The 12,027-nt window shown below is 44.7% G+C and overlaps 1 protein-coding gene across 4 annotated transcripts in view; it reads left to right on the plus strand.

Annotated features, from left to right (window-relative positions):
- The window catches only part of zgc:92140 (uncharacterized protein C1orf21 homolog), a 29,229-nt gene extending 22,762 nt beyond the window's left edge, over nucleotides 1–6,467 (plus strand). For 2 of the 4 annotated variants that reach the window (XM_003451355.5, XM_005478735.4), the window contains exons 3-6: nucleotides 1,647–1,729; nucleotides 2,755–2,822; nucleotides 3,778–3,838; nucleotides 5,214–6,359. In XM_003451355.5, coding sequence (XP_003451403.1) covers nucleotides 1,647–1,729; nucleotides 2,755–2,822; nucleotides 3,778–3,838; nucleotides 5,214–5,258 — 257 coding nt within the window. In that variant the 3' untranslated portion in view covers nucleotides 5,259–6,359. Of the gene's footprint in view, nucleotides 1–1,646; nucleotides 1,730–2,754; nucleotides 2,823–3,777; nucleotides 3,839–5,213 lie in introns of all 4 variants that reach the window. The other 2 variants (XM_005478734.4, XM_025903301.1) reach the window with 1 other exon arrangement.
- The last annotated feature ends 5,560 nt before the right edge of the window (nucleotides 6,468–12,027 follow it).

Raw genomic sequence — 12,027 nt, forward strand, 5'->3', positions numbered from 1 at the left:
AGGTAGTCAGCAGAGCTTGTGTTGTTGCCCAAGGTTAGGCGGGGCTCGGAGTTACGCAAATGTGCCGTACATATCATTTCACGTTACGGTCACTCTTATTAAGAGCTTGTCTAAAGGTACTAAAACCATTTCAATGCGTCCCACATCACTGATCATAAATAATCATCAATAAACATGATAAACACATGGCTGGCAGTAGGCCTCGTCATACTGGAACTGTACAGTGTGTTCACTTTGGTCTTTAAAGGCTCATTAATGTCATCTAAAATACAACAAGAAGCAGCCGGAGAGCACAAACATCCGCCCAGGCAGCTCGCTCTCTGGGCACTGTGTACTTTTAAGGGAACAGTAGAGTGTCTTCCATATGTTCATGTGCATATAGTGCACATGTAGCATTCACTCCATCGGTTACACATTTAGCAATAAACCAGTGGAATATTGTACGTTTATTGAAACGGTTCTAATCTGTTACTGTTATGTGTCTAAAAAAGTCATAATAAAGTAGCGCGATCCCTGTGTGACATTCCCTGTAAGCATATATGTTGTCAATGCAAATGTAGTTTTAAATAACTCAGCTTCTGACCTTCAGATCAGTCTGTTCACCTTAAAGGAGGGTCAGAGGTCAGATCTGATGTTTTAAATCTTACTTTTATATTTTGACAATATGCACACGTTTTAAGGCTTTTTGTCAGTTTTCATGACAAAATCACGAAGACCTCGATGGATGTGAGCCAGGCTGTTAACATGACCCCGCTCTACACAAAGTTTGATCACACTGCATTCAAAACTCTTCCAGCGATCGTGTTCGTGGACACAATGAAAACCAGAAACCGAACAACCCGAGTGGAAGTCATAAAGGACTGTGATATTTGTTTATGGACTTAATGATAAGATCCATAATGAGTATCGGCTGTCGTTCGTTAGTTTGCACCGTTTGCACTTGTGTGGGTTGACTGTGTGCATCGCGATATCTCAGCTGTTCTTGGGCTAATCATCGGGGCTCGGACGGTATCAGGAAAATAACTTTGGATGATTTATTGCCCTGAGTCTGAGCTGTGGGCTTGACTGAGGCGGGGCGGTCTGGGCGCGGTAGTTTAACCGTGCAGATGGTTGCGCTGTTCGGTGACGGCCAACACTCCTGCTGCCTCTGAGTTTGTCTTAACTGTCTTAACCGTCTAAGCTGTCCATGAAGCCCAGAAGCTGTTTAACTGATCTTTAATCCCCTGCAGCTTACTCCTCCTTATCGCCTCTTTTTCCTTCCCCCCTTTTCGTCTCCTCTCATATTTCACATACCCACTACTCACTTATTCTCCCTCAGTGTCTGCCCGTCGTTACTTTCTCTCTCATCAGATGAATTGCTGTAGCTAAAATGGAAACTTGTGTCCTCCTGCTTATCCCTCAGCTGTCATCTCCACTTTTCAGTACACCCCATCAGGTCATAGTTATCAGATTACCTTGAACCAATTATAACAACAATCAATGGAATAGTCGCTGGCCATGTTGCTGTTGCAGCGAGGTTACAGTAAGGCTGACGAGCCGTTCTTAAACTATTTCTGAAAGGAATTTGGTCCGTGTTTCTTCTGATAAATGCAACTTATTGTTCTTTCCTCCCTCCTTTAATCATCCCTCATTCTCTCTCTTTCCAGACGAATACAAGAAGGGAGTGGAGGAGGTGAAGTACATGAGAGGGGATGAAAACCGAGTGAATGCACGCAACCAGGAGAACCTGGTGAGACACACAAACACGCACACACCATCCGCTGACAGCCTGTCATCCGCTCACAGACTCGCAGACCTTTTCCTGACAGTCCATCAGATGAGGCGAACGGGCTGCTGTTTGTGTCCAAAGGCGGCTCCGTCAGCCTGACCGGCCTGCACGTACACACCTATTGTCTTAGTGCAAAAACCGCACACAAAACTTGCCTCGCATGCAGGTAGAAACAACATGAGGCGTGTGTGGAATGTGTGGGCTGATCGCTCGGTTGGTTTCACTCCCTCCTGCAAAACTTTTAGGTCTTCAGTGGTGCAAAGACGTACTATATCGTGACTGGGAAAGTCATTCTGCTTCAGAAATTTGCAGAACAGCTTCCCTGTTACATAATAATGTTTGGATGCATTATTCCTCAAAAGGTGAAACTTGCAAAAACAGGTTTTTATCCTCTCCAGATCACTAACTGACTGAAAAGAATGAGCGTCATGTAAATTAGGTCTGCCTTCATATTCAGGTTCACGTTATTTTATTTTACCTGTAGGTAGATTTGGTCTGCAGTCATGAGTCATACTGTCTCACAGTACAGACACAACAGATAAGCACTGTGTTCAATACAGTTTTATTTATATGGCGCCAAATGAGTTGTTTTAAGACACAAGCTGCGTTTTTACATAGCCACGTAAGCCTCCGGTCCGTCCTCCGTTGGCGGTCTGACCGGCATCCGTGTCGTTATTGTAGCTGCTTGGTCTCACAAAGAAATCCTCACTCGGAGACTCAGAGGTGGAAAATGCATGTTGCGGAAACACAGCAGGAAACGCATGCATGGTGATCAACCTTCATCAGAGCCGATAATCAGTTTTATTAGGCATACATACATTATGCCTCTTTCCCATGACTGTCACGCAGTGCCGTCTGGGTGAGGATTGTAATTTGATAATCCAGGTTTGATGTGACATTTGCTTCCAGTGATGTAGCTGTTTGTTTTAAACGTATCTATCAGCTGATAATGAAAACTAATGGTGTGCATGTGTGTGCGTTTTCAGGAGAAGAGTAATGTCCAGCACAAGGGCAAACAGCAGAAAGAGGTTCCTGCACCAAACATCAAATCCAAGTAAGTCATGAGTGGCGGGTTTAATCTCGTAAACATGCAGTGGGAATAAATAATGACATCTGTTCTTTATGGGCAACTTCGGTCATTTGAATTACAAATGTTGCCAAAGGTACGGTTTGCTCACATTACGTAATATACATTTTTTTGTTTTGTGACAGAGGAAGCCACAGTTTCTCTTTCTGTTTCCACGCTGATTTAAAAAAAAAAAAAAGAAGCAATATTCGGAAAATTCCAAACAGCCACGTGCCGCAGAAGAAACGCTGTCGCAGTAGCTCGGAATAAACCTCAGACTCCACCCGTTCAAAATGAACTGTTGAGCCAGAGGTTCTTAAACTGTGGTGGGGGCCCCCTCTCAGAGCCATGCAGCCAGTAGAAACGGGACCTGGAAAAATGTGAAATAATCTTACGTATGAAAAATAAGCCGAGGTTATCTGGCTGAACGTTATTTCACTCGAATTCAAGCCGGACCCTTTTTATTCTAACGAGTTTTAATGAAAACAAACAGAAATGATTATTGAAGCGCGTCTGAATCTGGCTGAACTGATGCGTTCATAAGCGGCTGCTTCCATTAAGTTGTCACCTCAGTATGTTAATGTTATGACGTGAAGCGAGCGATATTTTGTGTCTGGCTTTTGTAATCCTGCCTCGTGGCCGGCCCCCGCTGCGTGCATGTTGATGAGCCTCTGCGTGCGTACATCACGGCTGCTGCCGGCTGCTGTCTTTAGTCTTTTGCTGCATTAATTCTTTATTAAATAATATTTTAAAATCCTCTGAACAGAACTGTTTCTCACACTGTGGTGAGGGATGTGTGTGCGTGCGTGTCTGTGTATGGGGGGGGGGGTGTAATGGAAAATTCTCATGATGTATTTGTTGCCTCCCTCCTCCTCCTCATCTCCATCCTCCAACTTCCTCTCCCCCCCTCTCTAACTTTTCCATTTGTGTCTGTGTCTCTCAGCATTCACACGTCAGAAAGCCAGCAGGAATTTTTCAGGATGCTGGATGAGAAGATTGAGAAGGTGAGGAGGCTGGAAGTGGGGTTTGTTGGGGAGGGTTGCAGAGAAGGAGGGGCAGGGCATTTAAAGTAACAGCTGGATCCTAAACCATTAAACATCCCCCTCACTGAGGGGGAGGAACAGGTGATCGCCACGGTGATGAGCGCCCGCTGCTCTTAGTCTGCCTCTTGAATTACGCTGCAAGCTCATAAACAGTCAGAAGCACCCGAAGTGAAGTGAGTAACGCTCGATTCAGCTTCGCTACGACGGATTTAAATTTTCACCTCGGCCTTGAAACGTGGGTGAGGAAATGTAGCTACAGCGTGAGGATAATAAAATGTTGGTATATTCAATATATTTCAAACATCTGGAGTTGATTCCAGGAGTGAGTAAAAGTTGCTCCCTGGGACCTGTTTTGGTTGCAGCTGAAATCGGAGAGTACATCCGCGTAGGTTTTCGGTCATCGTGTTTTTTTTTTTAAAGGCGTTCCTTCTCATCCATCAGACCCGAAACAGCCTCCTGGATGAGAGGTGGAACATTTTTAAAAAACGTAAATCTTCTTTTTCAAACTCTTATGAAATTTGGCGAGAAGTTTGAATGTTCCTGGAAATTATGAGTGATCAAATCACAGGGAGGTGCAACTGCCAGCAACCGCTCTGCAACCGGTCTCTAGGCCTGTGTGACGGGATCCTAAAATCAGACTGATGTACTGTGTTTACACTGGATGTTGCCTCCGAACAGTCACAGCTATTATGGTCTGTGACTGCAGTGTGTAGTTAAAGCCGTGTTCCAGCCATGGCACAGATTTAATGTGATTCTATAAATCAGCTCTCTGACTCGTTTGACATCAACAGAGAGCTGCACAAATGAGAACGACGGCGAATGCTGGAGGAAAAAACACATCTCCGGATGAATGATAGTGATACTTGCTGCAGAGTCTGATGGATAGGGTTACATGATGGATTTTTACTAGGCCGCTGTTTTCTTGTATAAATGCAATCGGGTCATAATATGTTAATGTGGCCCAAAAATAAAGCCCGTTAATGGAGCTTTAATTACTGTCTGGTCTTTTAATCAAAACATCGTGAGTGCAATCTGCAAATCTGAAAAAAGAAAACATATCTGTCACATTAACGTTGAAGTAAAAGTCTTTTAATTTGAAAAGCATCATTACTATAAAGTAATACAGAGAGGAAATAATACAGTACTGCACTCGGCGTCCTGTGATTTCAGAACTTCTTTGAGGAGAGTTGGAGAAGCTCTGCAGAGGAAAGGAGAGCAGCTAGTTTAGCCCACCTTTGAGCACTTTATTGGGTGCCTGCAGACTGATGGTGGTCTGTGTAAATGAGGGTGGTGTAACAGGTGTCGGCTCTTCTCATCGTCATGCCTTTGTTTGCAGGGGCGAGACTACTGTTCGGAGGAGGAGGAGGAAGATGGGACATAGCACAGAGGCCCCCAGGAGTCACCCCCACAGAGAGCCTCACCGTGTGTGTGCGTGTGTGTGTGTGCGTGTGCCTGAGAGAGCGCTAAATCAGTGTTTAACCAATGGGGTGTTGACAGGACACTTTATGTTGGTATGATTTTGTGAGTTGTTGAACATGTGGCAAAGATAATACTTTAAATACAAGTGAAAGAGTGGGGGATGCTTGAGACAGAGACAGAGAGAGAGAATGGCATAAAGAAAACTTTCTTCAGAGACTACAGCCCTCCTTACTTAGCGCCTCACCCCTTCAGGCCCCGGGTGGACAGATGGAGGTGGCGAGTGATGAAGGGACAGGCAGATGAAAGGAGGGAGGGATGGAGGATGACGCGGTGACGGATGTGCACACATCGCGTGAACTCGATGAAGGACTCGCCTCTGTCGGGTCGGGCACGGCCATTTCCTCGAGCTGGATAAAGGCGGCTTTGCAGGCCTCCATCTGTCCTCCTGTCTGTCTGTCTGTCTATATTTAACCCCTGCAATTGGACAAAAGAACTTCCCAAATACGGAGGCCCAGGAAGGAGGAACATCTTGGTGTGTCAAGATGCACGAGTGGAGAAGAGAGAGCGCAGGGAAGGAGTTATCTAACACTACCAGGATCCACACTGAACTCTTTGGCCTGCCTGGCTACAGTCAGGCCGGCCTGGGCCGCGGCAGCCTGAGAGAACGGGTGAGGGAGGAAGAGGGAAGGCGGAGAAAGGGGGGAATATTTTGGGGATATTTTAATAAGAGAGAATATGGAGCGAGCTGGTGATTTGAAACTCAACTCCTCCTGCCTTGAAGTCAAGGACCCTGTTTTTGTTTTTAATTTTTTTTTTTTTATTCTGTTCCAGCCAATCATTCACTCAAGCCCTTCCCTTCCATGATGTTCTTTTCTTCAGTTTGTTTTACTCTTGGCTTCCATCGTAGTGTATCCTCATCAAAGCCATTATCGCCCTCACCGCCACAGCAATCAGAGTGAAGCTGCATAATTCACCGCACCTGTGTCTCAACCCAATCCGTCCTCCACCTTTTACCAGAACCTGGCAGAGCCGCGCTAACGTGCACGTGCAGTCTATTCTTGTATATATGGTAGCACACACTCATTCCAGCACACCTCTGCGTATCGATATGAGTCACTCAAACACATTAATGTGTCCTCCTCATTTCACCAGCAGACTGTCATGTGCATCAGTCAGAGGTGTTCCATGTAGCTCCGTATTTCTGCTTTGGCTCAGTGTTCACACACACAGACACACACACACACACACACACACACACACACACACACACTGGCACTGAAGCAGCAAACTGGGCTGAGCTTGAGGGGAGGATGCATGGTTGCCGTGGAGACACAGACCTAATCACTTTTTTTTCTTTTTCTTTGATTTGTTTTGTTTTGTTGCTGTTGTCATCTTTACTGGATACTTACTGTTGTATTATTTTAAATACTTTTTTTCTATTAAAAATAAAAAGCGCAGAAGCTCTGATCATGTGTGTGCCATATTAATGTGTGAGCGCGCGCGCGCGTGTGCGCGTCCCCGGTACTGGGAGCAGAGTAATGGAGCGCCATGATGCCGGCAGTGCACTGAGGAGGGAGAAGTCAAGTCTATTTTTCTGTGGTCATGCTGCCTGAAGCCATGCAGTCAGAGCGCATTCATTCATAACTGCAGCGCTGTGCTCTGCCACCTGCTGGCACAGACTCAGTACTGCAGTCTGCTCTGCAGGCGTTCTAATAAATACATATAAACACATTTTGGCCATGATCAACAACTTCGTGGGCACTCACATTTTTTTTTTCTAGGTCAAAATAAATCAGTTAGGTGTCAGCAATTTTCCAATAAGTATTCAAATCACGGCTCATGAAATTATCTATATAAATGTGAGCCCTCCGGGTGCATGAGCTAATTCAGCCCAACTATCAAGCGGAGGTCAGCGTGACATCTCTCAAACACAAAGATTATTCAAAGAGCTTCAGGAGGCAAAGAAATCCTCCTTAAAACAACATGATCTACAAGCTTAATTGTAAAACGTGCAGGGGGACACGACCTCGCCTGGCATTTAAATCATATAAATATAAAATATATTTAAATCATATGCTCGTATATCCCCTCAGACTTGATGTAGGAGTGTGCTGCAGCAGGCACACAGCTGAATGAATATCATTCATGCTGGTAAAGATGAACCGGGGTCTGTTGAGGCTGTGGTGTTGGCCTTTACTTCACTGAAATTTTACCTTGAATCCTTTTCTTTGTTTAAAATGATTGATAATAATTGTTGGGTGGGGGTGGAGTGGGTGTCAGTTTTTAAGCTCTCTGAAGGATGGTTTGATGGAAAAGGTGTGATGTCAGCACTAAAGAGATGGAGGTGGAGAGGCAGCCTACATGGAGGCAAGCACAGGTAAACAGGTGAGTGACAGAATTCACCACATCAGCTGTTTCTGTGATGAAAATAACAATGACGATACACAAATGCAGCTGTTGGTGGTTTACTCTATGCTGTTGCTCATCTTGGCTTGTAATCACCTGAGTCTAAGACCCGGTCAGAGAAACTCCTGCCAGCGACAGTGGGCGTGCTTTCTTCTTCACATGACTGTAAACCCCAGAGTGCTCCTGAGCTCGGCCTAATGTGCACACTTGGGACTGCACGTATGATGCCTTGAGTGGGTAACACTGGTAGAGCCGATCTCCTCATTATGAAGGGAACATTTGGTGGCCCCGCTGTGTCTTTAATAGGAGTCTCTCTGTAACACACACAAACTCCTTCTTTACCTTGCATGACTCACTTGCAGGGGCGCATGAGGTTACAATCAGCAGCCGCTGAGCACATCGGCAGCGTGAAAGGCTCCCTGTGGGACGGCGCTCGCGGCAAGGCTCTCCCACACAGAGAAATAAAAGTGTTGGAGGCAGACACGGAGAGGGGGAGAGCGGGAGCGAGAAATTAAAATGAGGGAGTCGGGGAGGTGAGAATGTAGGAGGGAGAGAGTGAGGAGGAGACGGATGTTGCCCGTTAACCTCAGACAGGAATATGGGCAAGAAAATGTTCTTTCCACCCTGACGTAAGTACCAATAAAGAGCCCACTCCTCCCTGCTTCCAGTGTGTGTGTGTGTGTGAACAGCCCAAAGTGTGAAAGTCTTTTTAAAGTACAACATGTTCTTGGCTTTCTGAGTGATTTAAATCCAGATTCTTAAAAAAATATTTGAGCTAAATTCACTTTCATGAATTAAAAGTTGAACGACACTGCAGTGACTTTAAACTTCCCTTAAAAGCTTTAAAACTTTAGCACCTTCTGAGAAACACCAGTAACTGAGATTTAAACCCACTAATTAATCTGAGAGTGACTCCAGGTCTGCTTGTGTTGAGTTGTCTTGGTTGGATGACTTATGTTTTAATCCAGATTACAGATGTAGACTTAAAAATTCCACAAGCTGTAAAACAAACGTTCGGATTTAGTCATCCTGGGATTATTAGCATCAAAGGAAAATAAACTGACGGGCAGAAATAATATACTCTGATATTTGGATCGCCTGAAGGTGTCTGAGGAAGGCTAGATAGCTTTTAGAAGATCTATATCGATGAATTTTTAATAGGACAGAGAGCAGAGTGTAAAAAAGAATCAATTTAAAGCTTAAGTTTTAAGACTGCCGCACTCCAACGGGCCTTAAATTTGAGATACTGTTAAAGGGCAGAATAATTTTTATGTATTATAAAAATTAAACCTGGCTTCACTTCAGTTTTAACCACGTGTGTAGACAGTACTGCATTTTGGATAGAAAATAATCACCTGACACATGCAGGTGAACATGTCGATTCCTGCGTATGACAGCCACATGAACGTATAAATATGCTTTGCATGTGGGAGCATGGTGCATGTTTGTGTGTGTGTTTGTGTGTGTGTGTACATGCAGACGTTGCCCACGTAGACAGTATGAGTCAGCTGTGAGAGGCAAAGGGATGGCTTCCTGCCTGGATGCCCAGCAGGCCTCTGCTCAGTGTCTTAACTCTCTCCAGCACTTCCTGGCTGCCTAATACCCACTGTGGAGTAATCCTGTCTGTGAGCTCTAAACATACCTAAACACAATGTCAGCCCCTGAACCTCCTCGCTTTCATTTTGTGTGGAGAAGCGTACAGTTTCCATCCATCTACAGCGCGAGTTAATAATATGTCCGTGTCTTTTAACCAGGCGTATGTAAAACCTCTAAGGATCCATGCTATGGATTACCCTGGAGAAGATGCAGCTCGCGCGAGGGGGAGACCAAGGCTTACGAAAGGTGGAATTAGATGCATTTGCATTCACGCTGCACACCCACAAGAATTGACCTACTTAAATCTCAGGAAGCTAATTGTTGAACGCATACACGCCCATGAGCAATTATGCAACCGCTTGGATGCGTCTACTTAATGTCAACATCACGATCTGATGATGGCTCAGCTGTGATGAAAAAGCACATTTTTGCAAATTCCATGCATCACCGAAGTGACCAGCGGTGCAGGAAGGAGTGAAATGGATAGCCACACAGCCTGATTGGCTCCTGGTTCTGCACTTGTATTGTATTTTGCTGTGGTCTGCCAAATTCCCATCAGCTGAGTAAGCAGCCAGTGCCAGAGGAAAGACTTCAGCCTTGAGTCTAGTGGTCCTGAGGAGGCTGTGTGTCAGGAATAGGAGCTGTTTTTAGTTGACACGTGTGGGAAAAATTTCACCATTGGAAGTGGGGATGAGTGGTTTAGTCTCCATCTGAAGTCCTTCAAGATAAGACTGTAAGTGTGTGAGAAAGAGAAATCGAATTCAGCAAGGATAAACCGGCAGCACCATCTGCTGGTTTGGGATTTCCCCATGATGCTGACACATGCCCGTGCACACCCTAAAAAGGGCTCTCTGCATGATCAGGCACTATCTATTAGAGGTGTACATCACCCAGACAGCCCAGCAGGCAGGCGTGAAGTCCTAAAGCGCCCACCTACGTACCAGTCCACACGCACACATATAAATCAGCTCGCTGGCATTGCAACTAGAGTGGATTGCAACCTCTCCTCTCCTGAAATCACTTGCTTCCAGTGAGCCGAAGCAAAACAGCTTTAAAAGACTGCTGTGCGCAGCTGTCGTAGTATGTGCTGGGTGGGTAAGGTTTCACAGGACTGTGCCTTTACTCTTGTATTTTCCATTTTAAACGACAGCAAAATAAAAGTAAGCATAACCTTTGCTTTGTTGTCAAAGGAAGCACAATCCTTTCTTCAGCTGCTTTTATAAGCCTCCTGGTAGAGAAAATAGCAGTACATATTTATCCTCCAGCTTTCTCTGACACGGTTTTCTAGTTTTTCAGTTAGGAAGGATTTACCCTTCTATTTCAAGCCAGTGCAGAGAAAGCACGGTTATTTAAGCAACCACAGTTTAACAAACCCAGAACCTTGGCAGCTTTTAAAACACATTTCTCCCAAACATGAGGGGGAAAAAAGAGACAGTTCAGCTCTATCTGTCATCCACAGATCAGTTACAGCAAAGACAAATGGCTTCACGTCAAGTACGCAACCAAAATTACAAAGCAGATGTTTTGCTGTGACAGAAGAGCGAATTCAAGCCAGCGGTGCCTAAAACTGACGCTGGTCCAGCAGGGCGAGGTTGTTCTCCGAGAGCTGCAGAGAAAGTGCAGAGTACAGTGACTAACACGGGTTTAGTCATTGATTTATGAGCATTTTCTTCTTCTTTTAGGCTGAAATCTGAAGACTCCCGGTCCAGAATGGCCAGAGTTTGGACCTAAATGTTGTTGCTGTTTATGTGACCCTGAGAAAGCTGCCATCATCCTCATCTCTGACCCTTTTTAAAACAGCTGTGTGCAGCAATAACAAGGACAGGTCCAAAATCTGTAAGGGTGGGGTGTTAGGACTGTGATTCTGAATCGCCCTGCATGTTTTCATGTCTTTGGGAAAACACTAGAGGGAGCTGAGGCATCACGCAGACAGAGAGCATCTAAAAGCAGACAACATGGCAGAATACTCTCATTACCAGGTGGCAGAGATCCTAGCTTGCATAAACACAACTGAGTCAAGACAGGGACAGCAGTAAGCCAGCTTTGTCTGTCTGTCTGTGTCTGTCAGTGAGCTATAATTAAAACAGGTTACCCGAGGGTTACTGTAATCATATAAGAGCAGAAGATATAATATCATAATAGGATGTAGAGATGGCTGTAGAGAGGCTGACTTTTGGAGTGCAAGGCGGAGCATTTTAGACACACTAAGCGAGTGGACTGTGACTTTTCTGCCTCTGTATCTGAAATATTCGTATATGTGTTTGACACATTTTCCTTGTGTGACGGGATAGTTAGACACTTTGTTTTTATTCGAAGAAAAAAGGCCCCTAGTTTGGCTTTAAACACTTTAAATGTCATCACAGACTTCAGTTTTAGACCTGCCATTTAACTTGTGTCTCCTCTCTGATTGGAGGAAATGGCATCTTTGTCTGATGATAACGTGTTTTACATTATTTCCCATTGTATGTATTGTTGTTTTTGCTTGGTTTGTTTTCTATATCTGTACAAAGGTTTTGGAGGCCCACGCCGGGCAACATGTGGAAATAAATATTCTTGTGTAGAAGTTCTTGGAAAAACCTTCAGATTTTAAAATGAAAAAAAGGAAAAGACACCCAAGTTTTCAGCTTTATGACAGTACACTTTTGGCTTCATTTAATTTAAGAAGGTCAGTTCACAAAGAAATGTTTATGCCTTCACTTATCAGAATAAATGTAACTTTAAGGATGTGT

This window comes from Oreochromis niloticus, linkage group LG23 (assembly GCF_001858045.2).
Source record: "Oreochromis niloticus isolate F11D_XX linkage group LG23, O_niloticus_UMD_NMBU, whole genome shotgun sequence".
NCBI lineage: Eukaryota > Metazoa > Chordata > Actinopteri > Cichliformes > Cichlidae > Oreochromis > Oreochromis niloticus.